The sequence below is a fragment of the Stegostoma tigrinum genome, chromosome 3, assembly GCF_030684315.1.
Source record: "Stegostoma tigrinum isolate sSteTig4 chromosome 3, sSteTig4.hap1, whole genome shotgun sequence".
In the NCBI taxonomy this organism is placed as follows: Eukaryota; Metazoa; Chordata; class Chondrichthyes; order Orectolobiformes; family Stegostomatidae; genus Stegostoma; species Stegostoma tigrinum.
The window spans coordinates 138786729-138810932 of NC_081356.1; the positions used below are offsets into that span (position 1 = coordinate 138786729).

The 24204-nt window shown below is 43.1% G+C and overlaps 1 protein-coding gene across 4 annotated transcripts in view; it reads right to left on the bottom strand.

Moving 5' to 3' along the window:
- The window catches only part of LOC125450882 (nipped-B-like protein), a 510140-nt gene that overhangs the window by 298004 nt on the left and 187932 nt on the right, over positions 1–24204 (bottom strand). For all 4 annotated transcript variants that reach the window (XM_059644995.1, XM_059644996.1, XM_059644997.1 and 1 more), the window contains 2 exons: positions 23672–23863; positions 15793–15864 (listed from right to left, as the gene is read on the bottom strand). In XM_059644995.1, the coding sequence (XP_059500978.1) occupies positions 15793–15864; positions 23672–23863 (264 nt within the window). The remainder of the gene's footprint in view (positions 1–15792; positions 15865–23671; positions 23864–24204) is intronic.

Below are 24204 nucleotides of genomic sequence, written 5' to 3' on the forward strand. Positions count from 1 at the left end.
ACCTGCACATCTGCTAAAGTGGTATACTGCGTCTGCTGTGGCCTCCTCTACATCCAGTTTTTGCACCGGAGGTCACTTGGTTCGCACTAAACAACTGCACCTTCCAGTCACCATTTCGATTCTCCCTCCCATTCCTCAGATGGCAAGTCCATCCTAGGGCTCCTGCAGTGTCACAATGATGCCACCCAAAGGTTGCAGGAACAGCAACTCGTATTGTTTGGGAACCCTGCAGCACATTGCTATCAACATGGGCTTCACAAGCTTCCGATTCTCTCCTCCCCCTACCGCATCCCAAAACCAGCTCAGCTCATCCCCGCCTCCCTAGCCTGTCCTTCATCCCATCTATCCCCTCCTCTCACCCCCATCTCCTATCTATGGACCTCATCTCACCCCCTTGACCTGACCTATCACCTCCCTACCCTCCCAACCTACACTCAACTCTACTGGCTCCATAACCGCTTCTTTGACCTGTCTGTCTCCTCTCCACCTATCTGCTCCTCTATCCGTCTTCTATCCACCTTCCCCCGTCTCCCTATCTATTTCAGAATCGCGTTCCTCTCCCCTATTTCTGAAGTAGGGTCTCGGCCCGAAAGGTCAGCCTTCTTACTCCTCTGATCCTGCTGTCTTCATCCAGCTCTACACTTCGTTATCATAGGTCATTCCTTCACTGGTTATTCAGTTGTTTACACTCTACTCACTGTCTAACACTTGATCGCCCGCAGAGGCTTATTATTTGACACCCTACTCACACCAGTTATATGATCTTTTGATCTCTCTGCCAATAAATTCTGCATTCTGTGCTTCTCACTGCACCTAACAAAAGGTGCTGCACTCTGAAATCTTGTGATTTCAAATAAATTTGTTCAGCTATAACCCAGTGTCTTGCGATTTCTGACTCAATCAGGTCAAGCCTAAGACTCCACCTGAACAGGGCCAGGTCCGGTCTTCTGGTGTGAAGTGTAAATAGGGTGGTTAATAGGACTTTAAACTAGTAAGTAGTTGGGTTGGGGGGAGAAGAGAGAGAGAAGGGAGGAGTGAGCATACAGGGAGTATCACAATTAATGGAAGGCAAATCAGCAGGTTAGCAGGTGACAAGGAAGCTTCAACTCCATTGAAAATTAGGAAAAAAGTTAGAGGGAAGGAGAACTCGAGAGCTGTTAGTAATGGAAGTGATATTACTCAAAAAGAAGGTGCAAAAACTGGTATAAGGGCACTATCTGAATGCTCATTTGATGACACAAGTCGTGACAAATGAGTATGATTTTGTGGTCATTACAGAGACACGGTTGCAGAGCGAACATGACCGGGAGTTAAATATCCAGGCGTAACAAACTGTTCGGAAGAACAGACAGGAAGGTAAGGGAGGTGGTGTTGCTCTGCTTTTTAAGGATGATATCAGGGCAGTAGTGAGAGATGATACAGGTTCTACTGAACAAAACACTGAATCCATTTGGGTGGAAATTAGGAATAGCAGAGAGAAGTCACTGATAGGTGTGGTCTATAGGCTACCAAATAATGACATCATGGTGGGGCGAGCAATAAACACAGAAATAGCTAATGCATGTAAAACTGGTACAGCAATTATCATGTGGGATTTTAATCTACATATTGATTGGTCAAACCAGGTAGGTCATGGCAGCCTTGAACAATATATAATGGAACCTACAAGGGAGCCAGCTATCCTAGATGTGGTCCTGTGTAATGAGACAGGAACAATTAATGATCTCACAGTTAGGGATCCTCTCGGAAGAAGTGATCACAGTAGGGTCAAATTTAAAATACAGATGGAGTGCGAGATGGTTAAATCCAGGACCTCAGTGTCCTTTGTTTAAGCACAGGACAATGATGGGGTGAGGGAGGAGTTAGCTCAGGTAGAATGGGAGCAAAAACTTAATAGTAGGTCAATTGAGGAAGAGTGGAGGACTTTCAAAACGACTTTTCATAGCCCTCAGCAGAAATATATTCCAAGGGTAAGGAAGATCTGTAGGCAAAGAGATAATCAGTCATGGCTGTCTAAGGAAATATAGTATCAGGTTGAAAATAAAACCCATACCAGAAAGCAAAGACTGGTGGGAAACTCGCAGACTGGGAAATCTTTAAAGGCCCACAGAAAGCCACAAAACATATTATCAAGAAAAGCAAGATAGATAATGAGAGTAAACAAGCTCAGAATATAAAAACAAGCAGCAAAAGTTTCTACAAATATGTAAATCGTAAAAGAGTGGCGAAGGTAAACATTGGTCCTTTAGAGGATGAGATGGGCAATTTAATAACTGGGGATGAGGAAATAGCTGAGGCATTAAACAGTTATTTTGTCTCAGTCTTCACTGTGGAAGAAACATAACATGCTGAAAAGGTTATAGAACATAGAACATAGAACATAGAACAGTACAGCACAGAACAGGCCCTTCAGCCCACAATGTTGTGCCGACCATTGATCCTCATGGATGCACCCTCAAATTTCTGTGACCATATGCATGTCCAGCAGTCTCTTAAATGACCCCAATGACCTTGCTTCCACAACTGCTGCTGGCAACGCATTCCATGCTCTCACAACTCTCTGCGTAAAGAACCTGCCTCTGACATCCCCTCTATACTTTCCACCAACCAGCTTAAAACTATGACCCCTCGTGCTAGCCATTTCTGCCCTGGGAAATAGTCTCTGGCTATCGACTCTATCTATGCCTCTCATTATCTTGTATACCTCAATTAGGTCCCCTCTCCTCCTCCTTTTCTCCAATGAAAAGAGACCGAGCTCAGTCAACCTCTCTTCATAAGATAAGCCCTCCAGTCCAGGCAGCATCCTGGTAAACCTCCTCTGAACCCTCTCCAAAGCATCCACATCTTTCCTATAATAGGGCGCCCAGAACTGGACGCAGTATTCCAAGTGCGGTCTAACCAAAGTTTTATAGAGCTGCAACAAGATCTCACGACTCTTAAACTCAATCCCGCTGTTAATGAAAGCCAAAACACCATATGCTTTCTTAACAACCCTGTCCACTTGGGTGGCCATTTTAAGGGATCTATGTATCTGCACACCAAGATCCCTCTGTTCCTCCACGCTGCCAAGAATCCTATCCTTAATCCTGTACTCAGTTTTCAAATTCGACCTTCCAAAATGCATCACCTCGCATTTATCCAGGTTGAAGTCCATCTGCCACCTCTCAGCCCATCTCTGCATCCTGTCAATGTCCCGCTGCAGCCTACAACAGCCCTCTACACTGTCAACGACACCTCCGACCTTTGTGTCGTCTGCAAACTTGCTGACCCATCCTTCAATTCCCTCGTCCAAGTCATTAATAAAAATTACAAACAGTAGAGGCCCAAGGACAGAGCCCTGTGGAACCCCACTCACCACTGACTTCCAGGCAGAATATTTTCCTTCTACTACCACTCGCTGTCTTCTGTTGGCCAGCCAATTCTGTATCCAAGCAGCTAAGTTCCCCTGTATCCCATTCCTCCTGACCTTCTGAATGAGCCTTCCATGGGGAACCTTATCAAATGCCTTACTGAAGTCCATATACACCACATCCACAGCTTGACCCTCATCAACCTTACTAGTCACATCCTCAAAAAACTCGATAAGGTTTGTAAGGCATGACCTACCCCTCACAAAGCCGTGTTGACTGTATTTGATCAAGCCATGCTCTTCCAGATGGTCATAAATCTTATCCCTCAGAATCCTTTCTAACACCTTGCAGACGACAGACGTGAGACTTACCGGTCTATAATTGCCGGGGATTTCCCTATTTCCTTTCTTGAAGAGAGGAATTACATTTGCCTCTCTCCAGTCCTCAGGTACGACTCCAGTGGAGAGCGAGGATGCAAAGATCTTCGCAAGTGGCGAAGCAATTGCATTTCTCGCTTCCCAAAGCAGCCGAGGACAAATCTGGTCCGGGCCTGGCGACTTGTCAATCTTAATGTTTGACAAAATTTTCAGTACATCAGCTTCCTCTATCTCTATCCATTCCAGCATGCACACCTGCTCTTCAAAGGTTTCATTCACTACACAGGTCGTTTCTTTCGTAAAGACAGAAGCAAAAAACTCATTTAGGGCTTCCCCTACCTCCTCAGGCTCCACACACAAGTTCCCTATGCTATCCCTGATCGGCCCTACTCTTTCTTTGACCATTCTCTTATTCCTCACGTAAGTGTAAAATGCCTTTGTGTTTTCCCGGATTCCTTCTGCCAAGCCTTTCTCGTGCCCCCTCCTGGCTCTCCTCAGACCATTTTTGAGCTCCTTCCTTGCCTGCATGTAATCCTCTCTAGCTGAACTTGACCCTAGCTTCCTCCACCTTATGTAAGCTACCTTCTTCCTTTTCACTAGAAGCTCCACCGCTCTCGTCATCCAAGGTTCCTTTATCTTACCCCGTCTTGCCTGTCTCAGAGGGACATATTTACTCATCACTCCCAACAACTGTTCCTTAAACCATCTCCACATGTCTATAGTTCCCTTACCATGGAACAACTGCTCCCAGTCCATGCTTCCTAACTCGTGTCTAATCGCATCATAGTTTCCTCTTCCCCAATTAAATATCCTCCCATTCTGCCTAATCCTCTCCTTCTCCATAGCTATGTAGAATGAGAGAGTGTTATGGTCACTATCACCAAAATGCTCTCCCACCACAAGATCTGATACCTGCCCCGGCTCGTTTCCGAGCACCAAGTCTAGAATGGCCTCTCCCCTCGTCGGCCTGTCAACGTACTGCGTTAGGAAACCCTCCTGAACACACCTTACAAAAACAGCTCCATTCAAATCTTCTGCTCGAAGGAGGTTCCAATCAATATTAGGAAAGTTAAAGTCACCCATTACAACAACCCTACTGCGTCCACACTTTTCCAAAATCTGTCGACCTATGCTTTCTACAATCTCCCTGCTGCTATTGGGGGGCCTGTAGTAAACCCCTAACGAGGTGACTACTCCCTTGCTGTTCCTAATTTCCACCCATACTGACTCAGTAGGCAGATCTTCCTCGACAATGGAAGCTTCTGTAGCTGTGATACCCTCTCTGATTAGTAGTGCTACACCCCCTCCTCTTTTTGCCCCCTCCCTATTCTTTTTAAATGTTCTAAACCCTGGAATATCCAGCAACCATTCCAGCCCATGAGAAACCCATGTCTCTGTTATGGCCACAACATCATAGCACCAGGTACTGATCCATGCTCTAAGTTCATCACTTTTATTCCTGATACTCCTTGCATTAAAGCAAACACACTTTAACCGATCCCTTGGTTCCTTCCCAGGAAAATCCTTCCCACTAGCTGGTCTACCTCTTGCTACTGCCTCACCTGCATCAACGCTCACCTCTGTTATAGCAGGTGACAACCTAGAAACCTTCATTATCACAAAGGAGGCAGTGCTGGACAAGCTAGTGGGGCTAAAGGTGGACAAGTCTCCTGGCCCTGATGAAATGCATCTCAGGGTCCTGAAAGAGGTGATGGGGAATTGGAAAACATCTAATGTGACGCCACTGTTTAATAAACAAAGTAGACAAAAAGCAGGTAACTATAGGCCAAGATAACAAGGTGTGGAGCTGGATGAACACAGCAGGCCAAGCAGCATCTCAGGAGCACAAAAGCTGACGTTTCAGGCCTAGACCCTTCATCAGAGAGCTAGGCCCAAAATGTCAGCTTTTGTGCTCCTAAGCTGCTGCTTGGCCTGCTGTGTTCATCCAGCTCCACACTTTGTTATCTTGGATTCTCCAGCATCTGCAGTTCCCATTATCACTAACTATAGGCCAGTTAGCTTAACTTCAGTAGTGGGGGAAACGCTCAAATCTATCATTAAGAAAGAAATAGTAAGACATCTGGACATAAATTCTCCCATTGAGAACACCCAGCATGGGTTCGTGAAGGGTAAATCATGTTTAACTAATTTGGTGGAATTCTTTGAGGACATTACTTGCATGGTGAACAATGGGAAACCTGTGGATGTGGTGTACCTGGACTTCCAGAAGGCATTTGACAAGGTGCCACACCAAAGGCTGCTACGTAAGATAAAGTTGAACGGTATTACAGGTATTGTACTGGCATGGATAGAGGTTTGGTTGACCAGTAGAAAGCAAAGAGTAGGAGTAAATGGGTGTTTTTCTGGTTGATTGTCAGTGGCTGGTGGTGTGTCTCAGGGATCAGTGTTGGGACCACAATTGTTTACACAGATGATTTGGAGTTGGGGACTAAGTGTGGTGTGTCAAAATTTGCAGATGGCACTATGATGAGTAGTACAGCAAAGTGTGCTGAAGACAAAAATCTACAGAGGGATATAGTCTAAGTGTGTGGGCAAAGGTCTAGCAGATGGAGTACAATGTTGATAAGTGGGAGGTCATCCATTTTGGTAGCAATAACAGCAAAATGGACTATGTTTTAAATGGTAAAAATTGAAAAACACTGCTGTACAGAAGGACTTGGATGCCCTTGTGCATAAATCAGTAAAAGTAGGATTGCAGATGCAGCAGATAATTAGACAAAATTCCATTTGCCATTTTGTCATTGCTGGAGGGATGGAGTTTAATAACAGGGAGGCTATGCTGCAGCTGTACAGGGTGCTGGTGAGGCCACACATGGAGTACTGTGTGCAGTTTTGGTCTCTTTACTTGAGAAGGGATATACTAGCACTGGAGGGGGTGCAGAGGAGATTCACTCAGTCGATTCCAGAGTTGAGCGGGTTGGATTTTGGAGGACAGGCTGAGTAGACTGGGATTATACTCATTGGAATTCAGAAGAATTAGGGGAGATCTTATAGTAACATATAAGATTATGAAGGGAATAGATAAAGTGGAGGCAGGAGGTTGTTTTCGTTAGCAGGTGACACGGGAGCTGGGGGGCAGAGCCTCAAAATAAAGGGAAGCAGACATAGAACTGAGGTCAGGAGGAACTTCTTCACCCAAAAGGGTTGTGAATCTATGGAATTCCCTGCCCGGTGAAGCGGATGAAGCTACCTCGCTGAACGTTTTTCAGGGAAGGCAAGATCAATTTTGAACAGCAAAGGAATTAAGGGTTATGGTGAGTGGGTGGGTAAGTGGAGAGTCTCAAAATGATCAGCCACGATCTTATTGAATGGTAGGGCAGGTTTGAGGGGCCGGATGACCTATTCCTTCTCCTAGTTCTTATGTCTTTTTCCTGGGATGGCATTGTCAAATAATAGAGAATTTAGATTTAAAAATGAGGGGAAAGTTTAAAAGGAGATGTGCCAGGCAAGTTTTTTTTAAAAATGTCAGAGTCTTACAGCACAAAGACAGGCCCTTTGGCCCAAACTGGTCCATGGCGACCAAAATGTCCATCCACACTAACCCCATATCCTTCTAAACCTTTCCTAGCCATGTATTCGTCCAAACGCCTTTTAAACATGCCAATGTACCCTCCTCAACCACTTTCACTGGCAGCTCATTCCATATGCATACCACCCTGTGTAAAAACATTACCCTGTAGGTTCCCATGTATTCTCTCCTCTCTTACCTTAATCTGGTGCCCTCTAGTCCTTGATTCCCCACCCTGGGAGTGCATTCACCATGCCTCTCATGACCTTGTTCACTTCTATAAGATTCCACCGTCAATCTCCTACACTCTAAAGAAGAGTCCTAGCTTGTCCAACCTGTCTCTATAACTCAATCTCTCAAGTCCTAGCAACATTCTTGTAAATTTCTTCTGTATTCTTTCCAGTTTAATAATATCCTTCCTGTAGCAAGGTGACCAAATTGAACACCATACTCCAACTGCAGCCTCACCAACGTCCTGTAGAGCTGCAACACAACTTCCCAAAGTCTACATTCAATGCCCAGAGTGATCAAGGCCAGTGCACCAAAAGCCACCCTCACTGCCTTGCGTACCTGTGATTCCACTTTCAGAGAACAGTGCACCTGAACTCCAAGGTTCCTCTCAGCCACTGTACTCCTTAAGGCTTTAACATTCACCATGAAACTCCTACCAGGATTTGACTTTCCAAAATGCAACACCTCATACTTATATTAAACTCTATTTGCCATTTCTTGGACCACTTCTCCAGCTGATCAAGACCCTGCTGCAATTTTTGATAACCTTCTTCACGGTCACAAAACCGCCTATTTTAGTGTCATCCGCAAACTTACTAATCATGCCTTGTACATTCTTGTCCAAATCAACAACATAGCTAACAAAAGCAACGGGCCCATCACCGACCCGAGGCACACCACCAGTTGCAGGTTGACAAGCACTGTTCCACCATCAAGTCATTGTCTGTTCCTGCGCTGTATCGTTTCATGTTCTATATTCATGAATGGCAAATAATATTTGATTTGGAGGACTGCAACAATTGCTGACCTTAAATTCACACAGTATATACAGTGCCCTTCAGTCCATCAAGTCTATAGGCAAAACTACACTAGTCCCACTTTCCAACTCTCATCTACAGCCTGAAATGTTATGACATTTCAAGTGCTCATCCGAGTACTTTTTAAAAAGGTTGAATTTACCTGCCTCAACTACCCTCCGAGACAGCATATTCCAGGTAACCGCTAATCTTCTCAAAACCTCTCTAAACCTCCTGCCTTTCATCTTAAAAGTAAGCCCCTTGTTCTTAATGATGCAGCAAATGCTCGACATATACCAACTTCAGATAAAGATTAAAGGTGAAGCAAAAAAAAATTGAACACTAGAAGTTACGTGAACACCATCAAACAACAAGATAAAACAGGTTGTTGAGCTGCATTCATTGAAATTGAGACTAATTACTTTTTATTCATTCATGGGACATGGGTTTCACTTAATTTACTGCCTAGCCTAGCTGCCTCTGAGCATGCGGTGTGAGCTGCCTTCTTGAACTGCTGCATTCCATTATGTGCAGGCTGACCAACCTGCCAAGGAGGGGGATCCAGGGTTTTGTCCTGTCAACAGTGAAGTAGCAGCATTATACTTCCAAATGAGGATTGTGGGGGTCCTGGAGTGGAGCTTGCAAGTGGAGCTATTCTTTTGTATCTGCTGCCACTGTCATTTTAGATGGCAGTGAACAATTTGGAAGGTGCTAAGGAACCACAGTGAATTTCCTCAATGAATCTTACAGACAGTACACGTAGCAGCAACTGTGCACTGGCTGTTGAAGGAATGAACGTCTCTGGATATAGTGCTAATCAAGTGAGCTGCTTTATTCTTGATTGTGTCAAACTTCCAAATGTAGGTGATTCATGTTATTGGAGTCGTACTCAACCAGGCAACTAAGGTATGTTCCATTATACTCCAGAACTCTACCTTCCAGAGGATGTACAGGTTTTAGGGAATCAGGTGGTGAGTTACTCAACGCAGGCTCCCTTGCCTCAGACCTACTCTCAGTCACATGATTTATATGGTTAATCCAGTTCAGTTTCTGGTCAATGTCAAATGTCAGGAAGTAGATAGTGGGGAAATTCAACAACAGTAGTGCGATTGGATGTCATGCAGGGACAGTTAGATTCTTGTTTGTTGGAGATGGGCATCGCCTAGCAATTGAGACATGAATGTTACTTGTCACTTATCAGCACAAGTCTGGATATTGTCCAGGTCTAGCTGTGTTTGGACATATTGACTGTTTTAGCTTCTGAGGAGTTGTGAATGGTACTGAATGTAGGAACAGGAAAAGGCATAAGCCATTCACCCTATCAACTCCACTCTGCCACTGAATACAATCAAACGATTAAACAATTCAACACCTTTTATCCATATTGTCCCCATAATCACTGAGGGGAAAGTTTAATCACTGAAAACCAAAAGACTTGTCAACCTGCTCTTTGAACCTACTCAAAGACTGAGCTTTCACTGTCATTGCACTCCCTCTAAGGCAATATTTTTCCTGAGATAGAGACTAAAACGGTCTAACCAAGTTTCTATAAAATTAAAGCAAGACTTCACTACTCCTATACACAATCCTCCTGTGACAAAGGCCAAAATTCCATTAGCTATCCTAAGAGCTTCTTACTCGTGCATGTTAGCCTTCAGCAACATTTGGCAAGGACACCTCTTATACACTTTCCAACCTCTCACCATTTACAGAATAGTCTGTACATCTGTCTTTTATTAAGCTAGCTAACCTCTCTTTTGAACATTGTGCAATCAGCAAGTATTTCCATTTCTGACTTTATGATGGCGGGAGGATCATGAAGAAGCAGCTGAAGATGAATGGGCCTGGTAAAGTACCTAGAGGAACCCCTGTAAAGACATCCCAGATCTGAAACATTTGATGCCCAACAATCACAATGATCCTCATTTTGGCCAGGTCTGACGCCAACCAGCGGAGACTTGCTGCCACACTTGGTCAAATACAGCACTGATGTCAAAGGCGGTCACTCATTTCAAGAGTTCAGCTCTTTCATCCATGTTTCAATCAAGGCTATAACGACTTTAGGAGATTAGTGGCCCTAATGGAACTCAAACTGCAATGTTGTCAGGGGTCATAACATTGCTGGCACCATCACGACTTGTGGAGCCTCACCCTCCAGTTTTTTTTTTTATAAACCGTCCACCACTATTCACAACTGGATGCGGAAGGGGTGCAGAGTTTACACCTGATCCATAGTCTGTGGAACTGCTTAGCTCCATTAGTTACAGCATACACTGTCTGACATGCAAATAGTCCCTTGTTGTAGCTTCACTAAGTTGACACATTTACAGGTTTGCCCAGAGCTCCTTTTGGCATACCTTCCTGTAGTATTCCATGAACCAGGAGGATTTTTTTTTAAATTCAGGGAGGTAGTGGCACAGCAGTAATGTCACTGGACTAGCAATCTAGAACACAGGATAAATTTCCAAGGGCATGGATTCAAATCACACCACGGTAGACGGTTAAATTTGAATTTATATAATCTGGGATAGTGAAATGTAATCATTGTAGATGATCATAAAAATGCATACGGTTCATTAATGTCCTTTACGTAAAGGATCTGCCATCCTTATCTTACACGTGACTAAACTCACAGCAATGCTGTTAATTCTTAACTGGTCTCTGGACAATTAAGGATAAGCAATAATGCAGCCCTAGCCAGGAATGACGACATCCGATTAACAAGTAACAACAATTTATGGGATGCGGACATCAGTGGCAGGGCCAGTATTCATTGCTCATTCCAAGATGCTCCGCAAAAGGAGCTGCCTTCTTTTTTGAAGTGCTACAATACACTTCATGGAGCTGGACTCAATACCATCAGGGAGAGACTTCCAGAGACAAGGACATAACAGCAAAATATTTTCCAGTCAGGAAGGTGTGTGTCTTGGAAAGGAAGAGGAGGTTTGTGGTGTTCTCATAAATTTGCTGCCCTTGTCCTTCGAGAAGGAAGTGATTGTGGGGTTACAATGTGCCGTCTAAGGAGCCTTGGTGAATTTCCGCAGTGTAATTTCTACATGATGCATGCTGTTGCCACTGAATTCCAGTTGTAAAGGGTTCCAGTTGTAAAGGGACTGAAAATTTGTGTATGTGGTGCCAATCAAGCAGGCTGCTTTGTGCTGGATGGTATCAAATTTCGTGTGTTGTTTGAGCTGCATTCATCCAAACTAGACAGGAGTAGTCCATCACACTCTTGACTTAAAAAGAGCAACATCCCATCCAACTTGCCTTGAATCCCATGGGATCTTGTTTTGGACCAGCATTTCATGCAGGACTTTATCAAAGGTTTTAGTGAAGTCCATGGGAATCCATATCAACTGCACTACACAATATATTTAGTCACCGTTTCAAAAAAACTCAAATTAGTCAGACAGGGTCTCCCTCCAAAAACCTAGGCTGACTATCCCTGATCAATCCCTGCCTTATCAAGTATTGGTTAATTCTGTCCTTCAGAATTTTTTCCAATAATTTCCCTCGCACTGGCATCAAACTAACAGGCACATAATCACCTGACCCACACTTCTGGCCTTAAGGCCATAAAACACAGGAACAGAAATTAGGCCATTTGGCCTATCGCCTCTGCTCTGCCATTCAATCATGGCGGAGCAGTTTGTCAACCCCACCTCCCAGTAACTTTCAGTGTCTTCAACAATCAAGAACCTATCTATCTCCATTTTAAATATACTCAACGACCTGACCTTCACTGCCTTCTGTGAAAAAGCATTCCAAAGATTCACCACTCCGAGTGAAGACTCCTCATCTTGCTTCTAAAAAGTCTTCTCTTTACTCTAAGAGTGTGATCTCGGATCCTAGTCTCTCCTATTAATGGAAACATCTTCCCAACATCTACTTTACCCAGACCTTTCAGGGTTCTGTAAGTTTCAATTAGATTCCCCTCAGCCGTCTAAACTCCACTGAGTATAGACACACAAGTCCTCAAATGCTCCTCGTGTGTTAAGTCTTTCATTCCTGGGATCATTCTTGTGAACCTCTTCTGGACCCACTCCGGGTTTCCTGAGATACGGGGCCCAAAATTGCTCACAATATTCTAAACAGTGACCAGAGTCTTATAAAGGCTCTGAAGTACAGTCCTGCTTATATATTTTAGTCCTCTTGAAATAAGTGCCAACATTGTATCTGCGTTCAGGGCGACCGACTTAACCTGCCAGTTAATGTTTAGAGATTTTCAAGTTTTCCCTCTATTTAGGGAATTGTCTATGCTTTTATTCTTCCTACCAAAGAGCATGACCTCATACTTTCCCACACTGCATTCCATTTCTGAACACAGGAAACACATTAGCTATGCTCCAGTCATCTGGCACTTCACCTGTGGCCAGTGAAGGCCCAATCTGATCAAAATCCCATTTAACACAGTAATAGTGTTACAGTACAATATACCCACTGAAAAGACTTTTCCACAAGCACCATGGAGTGGTCACTCTTACTCAGACTGTGGCAGAGACTTTGGAGAAGAGGTGCTCAAGTATATTTTTCCCCTCATCATTTCCTTCACCAGCTGCCACAGGCACAATCTTGCAGCAACGTCTTTTTGGACCTGATAGTTCAGTAGTAGTGGTGCTGCCAAGCCACACTTGATGGGCACTGAAATCCCCCAGTACGTTCTGCACCTTATTACTGGGCCCTTCCTCCAAATTCACTCACTGCTTCCTGTACAAAACACTAGTGCGGCCTCACTTGGAATACTGCGTGCAGTTCTGGTCACCCCATTACAGGGAGGATGTGGAAGCATTGGAAAAGGTGCAGAGGAGATTTACCAGGATGTTGCCTGATCTGGAGCGCAGGCCCTCTGAAGAAAGGCTGAGGGACTTGGGCCTGTTCTCATTGGAGAGAAGGCGGCTAAGGGGGGGATTTAATTTAGACATACAAGATGATCAGAGGATTAGATAGGGTGGACAGTGAGAGTCTTTTTCCGAGGATGACGACTTCAGCTTGTACAAGGGGGCATAGCTACAAATTGAGGGGTGATAGATTTAAGACAAATGTCAGAGGCAGGTTGTTTACATAGAGTGGTATGGACGTAGAACACCCTGCCTGCCAATATAGTTAACTCAGCCACATTAGGGGCATTTAAACAATCCTTGGATAATCATATGGATGATGATGGGATAGTGTAGGGGGAGGGGCTTAGATTAGTTCACAGGTCGGCACAACATCGAGGGCCGAAGGGCCTGTTCTGCACTGTATTGTTCTATATTCTATATTCCTCTAGTATCAAATGCCACTTAAAGAAGCCACTCATCTTGTCATGCCCATGCAACAAAACCCATTTCAGCCTAATCACATCTTCCAACTAATGATTATCCACCTGTTAGTTACTAATCACTGCAGTGTTTCTATCTCCACCAACGTTTCAGACTACAAAGGATAGTCATAGTTGCCAATGCAGCAATGGTCAAGCATGCATGGGGAGATGGGCCTCATGCATCCTTGTTCTGTCTCTTATGAATAGGGATGACTTTTCACCAATTACTATCCCATTTCTGGCATTTCCCCAAGATTTGGGAGCTTGAGAGAGTTGACCTGTAATGCCCATGCTTCTTGAGCGCTGCTGAGATGGTACCCACATTACACAGGAAATTCAACAAGGCTGTGTAGAGCCATTTGGTCAAGGAACAACAAAATATGTTAGACATCCCCTGATAAAATGAGGGTGTGACAGGCTATTTATAGAGCTGTCCAATTTAGTTTGGAATCAATGACAAGCTCCCTTAACGTCCAAGGAGTTTGCCATTGACCATAAACTGAGCAACCAAACAAATATTGTGGCTACAAGAACAGTTAGGGTTTTGCTTAGGATTGCAATACTTCAAGTAACTTGCTCCTGACACACCAAAGGCAGTCCACCATTTACAAAGCCCAGGTGAGAAGTGTGATTGAATATGCCTCACTAGCCTTAATGAGTGCAGATCCAACACCACTCAAGAAACTTGACACCAGGTCAATGCGGCCTGCTTGATGGGCATCATCACATTTTATTATTGTCACATGTACCCAAGTACAGCAAAAAGTTTTTTCTGTGTGCAGTACAGGCAGGTCATACCATGAAAAACACATAAGGATAACAGAACAGAATTCAGAAGGCTAAAAACAGGGATTAAAAAGTGTTCATGAATCTCTTCATTCATGGATACAAACATTTGTATCTTCTACCTGACTGAAGAGGGTGGAAGGGATCTTTAATTATGTTGGTTGTCTTCCTGAGGCAGTTGAAAGTATAGATGGAGTCAACAGACGGAAGGCATGTTTGCTAGGCGGACTGGGCTATGTCCATGACACTGTACTTTCTTGCAGTCTTGGAAGAAGCAGGCGCCAAACCACGCCATGATGCATCCAGATAGAACGCTTTCTGTGATGTCTCAGTAAAATTTGTAAGTATCCTTACGGACGTGCCAAATTTCCTTAACATCCTGAGGAAGTAGAGATGCTGTTGTGCTTTCTTGACCATCATCTCAGCATGAGTGGACTACAGCAGATTGTTGGCTATTATCACTCACAGGAGCTTGACACAATCAAACATCTCCACCTCAGCAACTTTCTCATCTGCCTTCCGCAGCATTCTCTGATCGGTCCCATCAGGTCCTGGGGACTTGTCTACTTGAATGGTTTTCAAAACACCCTTTTATATGTTAACGTGCTCTATAATATCAACTGATCCGTCCCAAGACTCACCATTCACATGTCCTCCTCCTCTGGGAATATCAATGCATTGTATTCATAAAGGGTTTCATCCATTTCTGCTGGCTCCATGGATGAGGTCCCTCCTCTGTCCTTGAGATTTTTTTAAAAATTCATTCATGGGGATGAGGGCATCACTTTTCGATAGCATTTATTGCCCATCCCTAACTGCAGTTCAGAGTCAACCATATTGCTGTGGGTCTGGAGTCACATGTAGGCCAGACCAGAACAGGCAAGGATGGCAGTTTCCTTCCCTAAAGGACATTAGTGAACCAGATAGGTTTTTCTAACAATTGGCAATGGATTCATGGTCATCATTGGATTCTTAATTCCAGACTATTTTTTAAATTTGATTCAAATTCCACCATCTGCCGTGGTGGGATTTGAACTCAGAATGTTATCTTGGTCTCTGGATTAACAGTCTAACGACAACTATCACTAGGCCATTGCCTCACCTACCACCTACCCTCTCCCTAACTACCTGATTTGTTCCTTATATAAGGAACACGAGTGATTGCACCTGTCCTATTCCTTAACGCTACATGAGCCCTTATTGCAGCTGTGATATTCTCCCTCATCCGTAACGTGACTCTCCCACTTTTTACATCCCTCTTCAGAGTTATGCAACATGGAAACCTATCGGGCCTGAAAATTTAAAAATCGGAGAGTTACGTTGCAAGTCATGTCCCCCTCTCAAACAACATTGTCACAGCATTTTAAAAGCCCAAAGGAGTTAAACACCATGTCTGACATGCTTGAGATTGTAGATTTACCTTCAGGAGTTAGTTTAGGCTCATATGCTTTCCTCTTCTTTTGTTTTTCTCTTTTTCTCATCTTTTTGGCAACTGTAAATAAGAATTGAATGAAGTCTCATACTTTGTAAAATTAATACATTTTGATTGAGTCAGTTACAGTCAAGATTGCTGTAACAAACAGCAAAAAAATCAAATGAAAATGCAGGATTGTAGGTACAAGCGGAACATGAAATGGTCAGAACTGTGTACATAGCAAGCAAAGCACACAAATATCATAGCAAAAAAATATAAACCATTCTTAGTCAGAACGTATACGGTATAAGTGGACCTCTTGAAGTCAGGCATTATTCACAGCACTTTACCCATACTTACATGCTCCTAGGTCATCCTGCTTTTGAAACATCCAAATTTAATATTTATAAACACCTTCAAAAAGAGAAAGATACTCAAGGCTTAAATACTTTGAAACTTGTGCCTGCCACTATTGCAACCCACATGGTATAAGTTCAAGCCTTTCAGGTTCACTGGCATCCCAATGGTCGAAACAACTTATTTTTGTTAAGCTTGTATAGGACAAAGTTATAATCTGGTTCATCATGGCCAGCCAAACTTTAGTTACCTAAGTTCTTTTTAACTGTTCCTTCCCTGCAGGCTGACAAATATATTTGGCACGGCGCCTATTGAATAATGATATCAACCAGAGATACAACAAAAGCATCTTGAGACATGGAATCAATATTTGCTTTCTCTGCACACAGTTCCTCAAAGTCTTTGAAAAGATACTGAACACTTGGTTAAAGATGAATACATGAGAAATTATTAAGTTGTGGTTATTTTCAGTCATCAGATGAACATAGAAATTCCTTTAAACATGGATAAATTTCCCATTGAGGGAATGCAGAAGTTCACCATACTAATGATTCTGCATTGTCCTGAGTTTAGCATAGTTAGAGTTGATCTCAAAGGTGGTTGCAAAATTCTGAGAGCTAGACAAGGTAAATGCAGAAACAACATAGTTCACTTAATAGAAGGGTGCCCCATAGCCTGAAAATGAATCAAACCAAGGGGAGTACAAGGCAACTGTAGCTGACAAGGGACACTGGAAACAACATAAAAGCAAAAGAAATGGCACACAATGTGGTAAAGATTAATGTGAAACCAAAGGGTTGGGAAGCCATTAGAAACCAGCAGAGGATAACCACATTATTAATAAAAAGGGTGGGGGGTTGGAATAATGAAATATGAAGACAAGCTGATTAGTAATATAAAAGATTATGGCTGTCCAACAGAAGACAGAGGGTGGTAGTCCTCAACCTGGATGTTAAGTGACCAGTGGTGCTCCACAGGGATTGGTTTTGGGACCTCTGCTCTTTGTGATGTTTATAAATGACTTGGATGAAGAAGTGGAAGGGTAGGTTATTAAGTTTGCCGATTCCACAAAGGTTGGAGGAGTTGGGGACAATGTAGAGGGCTATTGTAGGTTGCCAGACAACATTGACAGGTGCAGAGATAACAAAGTGTGGAACTGGATGAACACAGCAGGCCGAGCAGCATCTTAGAAGCACAAAAGCTGGCGATTCGGGCCTAGATCCTTCATCAGAAATAAAAAAGGAAGGGTCTAGGCCCGAAACAACAGCTTTTGTGCTCCTAAGATACTGCTTGGCCTGCATTCATCCAGTTCCACATTGTGTTATCTCAGATTCTAAAGCAGCGGCAGTTCCCATTATCTCTCATTGACAGATGCAGAGCTGTGCAAAGAAGTGGCAGATGGAATTCAACCCAGAAAAAAGTGTGAAGAGATTTTTTTGGAATTTGAATGCAGAACACAGGGTTAATGGCAGGATTCTTAGCAGTGTGCAGGAACAGAGGGATCGTGGAGTCCACATCCACTGATCACTCAAAGTTGTTACCCAAGTTGATAGGGTTGTAAAGGCGGCATATGGTGCGTTGGCTTGCATTGGCAGGGGCACTGCATTTAAGGCCATGAGGTTATGGTATAGAACATAGAACATTACAGCACAGTACAGGCCCTTTGGCCCTCGATGTTGTGCCGACCTGTCATACCGATCTGAAGCCCATCTAACCTACACTATTCCATCTATGTCCATATGCTTATCCAATGATGACTTTAACGTACCTAAAGTTGGTGAATCTACTACCGTTGCAGGCAAAGCATTCCATTCCCTTACTACTCTGAGTAAAGAAACTACCTCTGACATCTGTCCTATATCTTTCACCCCTCAATTTAAAGCTATGCCCCCTCCTGCTCGCCATCACCATCCTAGGAAAAAGGCTCTCCCTATCCAACCCTCTGATTATTTTATATGTTTCAGTTAAGTCACCTCTCAACCTTCTTCTCTCTAATGAAAACAGCCTCAAGTCCCTCAGCCTTTCCTCCTAAGGCCTTCCCTCCATACCAGGCAACATCCTAGTAAATCTCCCCTGCACCCTTTCCAAAGCTTCCACATCCTTCTTATAATGCGGTGACTAGAACTGTACACAATACTCCAAGTGCGGCTGCACGAGAGTTTTGTGCAGCTTCACCATAACCTCTTGGTTCCGGAACTCGATCCCTCTATTAATAAAAGCTAAAACACTGTATGCCTTCTTAACAGCCCTGTCAACCTGGGTGGCAACTTTCAAGGATCTGTGTACATGGACACCAAGATCTCTCTGCTCATCTACACTACTAAGAATCTTACCATTAGCCCTGTACTTTGCCTTCTGGTTACTCCTACCAAAGTGCATCACCTCATACTTGTCTGCATTAAACTCCATTTGCCACTTCTCAGCCCAGCTCTGCAGATTATCTATGTCTCTCTGCAACCTTCGTCACTATCCACAACTCCACCGACCTTAGTGTCGTCTGCAAATTTACTAACCCATCCTTCTACGCCCTCATCCAGGTCATTTATAAAAATGACAAACAGCAGTGGACCCAACACTGACCCTTGTGGTACACCACGAGTACCTAGTCTCCAGGATGAACATTTCCCATCAACTACCACCCTGTCTTCTTTCAGCAAGCCAATTTCCGATCCAAACTGCTATATCTCCCACAATTCCATTCCTCCGCATTTTGTACAACAGCCTATTGTGGGGAACCTTATTGAACACCTAGCTGAAATCCATATACACCACATCAACCGGTTATAGCTCTATAAACCTCTGTTCAGACCACACCTGGAATATTACGTTCAGTTCTGGTCACCTCATTATAGGAAAGACGTGGAAGGTTTACAGAGGGTGCAGAGGAGATTTACCAGGATGCTGCCCGGACTGGAGGACAAGTCTAATGAGGAAATGTTGAAGGAGCTAGGGCTTTTTTTTCCATTGGAGTGAGAAGGCTGGGAGGTGACTTGATAGAGGTTTACAAGATGATGAAAGTCATAGATAGAGCGGATAGTAAGAGACTTCTTCCCAGGGCAGAAATGACTATTACGAGGGTGCATAATTTTAAGGTGATTGGAGGAAAGTATAAGGGAGCTGTCAGAGGTAGGTTATTCACACAGAGTGGTGGGTGTGTGGAATGTGCTGCCAGCAATGGTAGTGGAGTCAGATATTTTAGAGACTTTTATGCGATAAACACATGGAGGACAGTAAAATGTAAGGTATGCTGGGTAGATTGATCTTCGTAGGATAATAGTCAGCACGACACCGTAGACCAAAGGGCCTGTACTGTGCTGTTCTGTTTGATTACTGCAAGACATTTTTTTAAGACATACAAAAGGTAAGAGGCGCAAGAGTGCAGAGTGAACCACTGGAAATTGAGGCTGGATGAGTAGCAATGGGGCACAAGAAAATTGCAGAGGAACTGAACAGGTACTTGGTGCATCAGTTTTCATTGTAGAAGACACCAGCAGCATACCTGAACTTTGAGAGTCAGGAGGCAAAGCTGTGTGTAGTGGCCATCACTCAAGGTGGTGTTAGAGAAGAAGAAAGGTCTGAAGGTAGATAAATCACCCAGACTTGATGAACTACACCGCAGAGTTCTGAAGGAGGTAGCGGAGGACATTATAGAGGCATTGGTGGTGATCTTTCCAGACTCACTGATGGCAGGGAGGGACCCAGACGACTGAAAAATAGGTAACGCAACACTGCTGTTTAAAAACAGAGTGAGGCAGAAGACAGATAAACTATAGGCTGGTTAGCCTGACCACTGTTTTTGGGGTCCACTGTTGAGGGTGAGATTGCAGTGCACTTCAAAGTGCACAGTAAAATAGAATATAGGATTGGCTGCGTAGCAGAATGCAGTGAGTGGGGATAACGGGGTCTTTTACATGATGGCATAAAAACATAGAAGATAGAAGCAGGACGAAGCCATTCAACCCTGCTCCACCATTCTTCACAATCATGGCTGATCTGCCAACTCAATTGCCTAATCCAGTTTTCTCCAAATGACCTTCAACTCCATTTGCCCTCAGTGGACTGGTCGCCTCTTGAATACATTCAATGTTTTGGCAACAACTACTTCCTGTGGCAATGAATTTCACAGGCTCACCACTCTTCTCCATCCAAAAATTGTCTAGCCCAAAATTTCATATTGTGACCCCCTGGCTCTAGACACATCCACCATCGTGAACATCCCCCTCTGCAAGTACCATATTCAGTCCTGATTAGAATTTTGTAAGTTTCTATGAGATCCCCTCTAATCAATGTGACTTTAGCGATAACAATCCTAACCTAGTACATCTCTCCTCATACATCAGGCCTGCTTTCTTTGGAATCAGCCTGGTAAACCTTTGCTGTACTCTCAAGAGCAAAAGTATCCTTCCTCAGAAAAGGAGGCCAAAACCGCACATAATATTCTCGGTGTGGTATCACCAAGGCCCTGTGCAACTGCAACAACACATCCCTACTCCTGTACTCGAAACCTCTCGCTATGAAGGCCAACATAAAAAGGTCAGGGAAAGATGGAACAGAACAAGTTAAAAGGTTATGGCAGTGCTTGTGAAGAGAAACAGATCCCAGAAGCACAGGAGGCGGCCATTCAGTCCGTCAAGTCCACACCAGAGTTGCTGTTAACAGTAGGTTTTTTTCCCTGACCCTTACTTCTCTTCCACTTGCTTCACTCCAATCTCGTCAAATTGCATAAACATTTCCAGATTTCTTCAGTTCTGAAGTAGCCTTATCGTGCTAGTCTATTACCAGACCGACTGCTGGGATGTCAGGACTGATGTACATGAAGCAGCAGATTGGTTAGGACTATATTTGCTGGGGCTTAGAAGAATGAGGGGAAATCCCAGTAACCCATAAAATTCTAATAGGATGAGACAGAGTAGATGCAGAAAAGATGTTCTCAATGTTTAGGGAGTTCAGAATCAGGGGTCACAGTCTAAGGATGGGGAGGGTAGGCCACTTAGGACCGAGATGAGGAGCTAGCATTCTGACACCACCTTTGCCAAAACCAAAATCAGTGCACTATACAGACAAGAGCACTGTCCATAACACCACCTTCTAACAGAAACAACTGCAGGTCTGTGCCTTTTCAGTTCCTGCTTACATATCCTTGCGTCAGCAAATTTAGCAACCATACTTGACTTTCCTTTATTTAAACCATTCATACAGTTTCTAAAATGTGGAGATTCCAGCACTGATTCTTGTGGTACACCATTCATTATAGCTTGCTGTTGTAAGAAACCATATATTTTTCATATTTGGAACAATAAACTGTTCTGAAAGTTGGACTGCTAGAATTGCAACACCAGAAGCATACCACAACTTGAAAATCAAATGCTGCATTTATTGATTAGCTATGTGATAGAATGTTGCTTTTTGTAGCAGTAAGAGGGAGAATCAGGTTAGTGGCAGGAAAATCTTTAAGTGAAAGACATTCAACACTGATTAAGCTGCAGAGTATTAAAAAGTTACAAGTGCTCAGAGCATCAGAGAAAAAACAGGCATCCATTTTGGGTGAGAAAGGGCAGAAAAAAATAATTAGAAACCTTAAAAGAAAGAATTCATGCACGAAAAAGACCCAAGTTCACTTGGTCAAAGAATGAATGCCTTTATCCTCCAGACAAGTGAGTCATCACTGCTAAAATCAAAAGGACCAAGAGAAAATAACTTTCCACCTCATGATCTGGACTTCCGATTCTCAGAAATTTGATTACCCTGTCAATTCTTTTACCAGCCACAGCATGCATGTTAAACCTTAGGTCCATCAATTGTATTTTGTGTATGTATCTATAGTTTGGGTTTTGAAGGGGTATATTGTAAATTGCACAGATTAGAAAATCTTTCACTGCTCTGAAGTGGTATGATGTCTTAAATAGTTATTTTCATTGTGTGAATTGCTTTTGTCCTTTGTAGCAGTCAAGTCGCCAAATTGGCCATTTTGGTAGTCTCAATGGGATACTATACATTTATACATAGTGACTTGTGCAATAGTGGATCATGATTATTGGTGGCCCCTTCCCAGTTAACGCATGGCACCAACCAAATGCTTACTGGCAATTTGTCAATCTCCAAGGTGGCAGGATTGATAAGCTAAGCTTAAATTTTCGACAATAACCTGCTGGGAAGTTGTTTCCGTTAGGCAGGGAGACTAGGACCCGTGGGCACAGCCTTAAAATTAGAGGGGGTAAATTTAAAACGGAAATGAGATGACATTTCTTCATCCAGAAAGTGCTGGGCTTGGGGAATTCATTGCCACAGAGTGCAATGGAGGCCAGGGCGTTAGATGCCTTCAAGACAGAGATCGACAAATTCTTGATCTCAAGCAATCAAGGTCTACGGGGAGAGTGCAGGGAAGTGGAGTTGAAATGCCCATCAGCCATGATTTAAATAGCGGAGTGGACTTGATGGGCCAAATGACCTGACATCCACTCCGGTGTCTTATGGTCTTAAATGTAGGGCCTTATCAACTGCCTTTAATAACACTGGAGCAGAGAAAGTTGGATGTGGTGGCTTGACAGAAGTGTATATGATTATGAGGAGCATGGACAAAATAAATAGGAAGCAGCTGCTCCCATTAGTTGAAGGGTCAATAACATTGGAGCATGATTTGAAAGTAAAAATCAGGTGTTTTACTGGGGGGTAGTTGAGGTAGGTAAGCACAACCCATATAAAAGAAGTGCTTGGATAAACACTTGAACTGTCACAAAATTCAACGCTTTGTGCCTCGTGCTGCGAACTGCAAATACTGTAAGTAATTGTAAATTGTTGACAACGCAGGCTTGATGGGACAAAATCCTTCTTCTACCATTATATGATTCAATAACCTTCTAACAACTTCCCTGTGCCAGATGTTAAGCCGATTGGCCTATATTTTCCTACCCCACCTCCCTTTTTGAATAAAGGATCTACATTCACAACTCCATCAGTTTCTATTTATGCATTTGTTTATCTTACTTCAAATAATTTTGCATTAAGATGAAATTGCTTTAAATTTTACACATTTTTCACTAATTTGTCTTCATTCACTGAAATCACAATATATTGATTTGTTTTCTCATGCTTTAAGGTTCTCGCCTGCTCCAGCACTATCACTTGCCCAAACATTTTCTACCTATTGTTTCAGTTGTTTGATTTGCTAGGATCAAGTCACAGCTGATTCTCATAAAATCTGCGCCAACAGATGAGCCTCCTCATTCCTTGCCCCACAACAGCATGTATTTGAAATTTCAACAGATGGTAGACAATTAGTTAGATGTTTTGAAAGAAAGTTTGTCCAAATATTCCCTTTGGCAGTAACTTGCCCTAAATGTTTTAGTTTTAAATCACCATATTCATTTCAGATGATAAAGTTTATGTTCTACTCAGTAAAGTGCCTGCAAAGCCACAACTCAAATATCCAGAGCAAGTGTACTTTTGGAGATAAGTGAATTAAAACAAAGTTAAAGTCTGCCCAGTTCCACAAATTCTGATTTTTGATTGTCAAGAGTTGCATTCTTACTATCACTAAGACTGGGAGGGGGGGAATCCTCCTCTGATCCAGGGCTGCACTCCCGATATCTGCTTCCTGAGCTACGTCTGCCTTCAAATGAATAGCTGCTTCTTCGGATTTCATTTAGAATCCGACGGTCACGTTCTTCACATTCCCAGGCTTTATCCATTCCTCTATCCTTCTTGTGCCTCTTCCTGGAAGCTGGAAACACAGATTTCATATTAGCACTTAATCATTTTGTATGGATTCTTTTGCAGTGCCTGTTTTTTTGGAAACCGCAATCACAATTTTTAAACAAAATTCTTAATGCTTCTTTAATTAAACTCAATATGATTTCAGTTGTATGGCATCTCATCGAAATCCATCCATGATAGGTACATATCTTTCAAATGATAAATTTGTCTGCAATGATGCAATTTTACCCAAGTTGTGAGTTTTACCTTTTTACGCAATTACCTTGCATTTTATTGTAAATGTTTCTTAGGATGTTCAACTGCAATTTGCATATTTATAGGATTGTTGGCACCCTCTTTAAAGGAAAT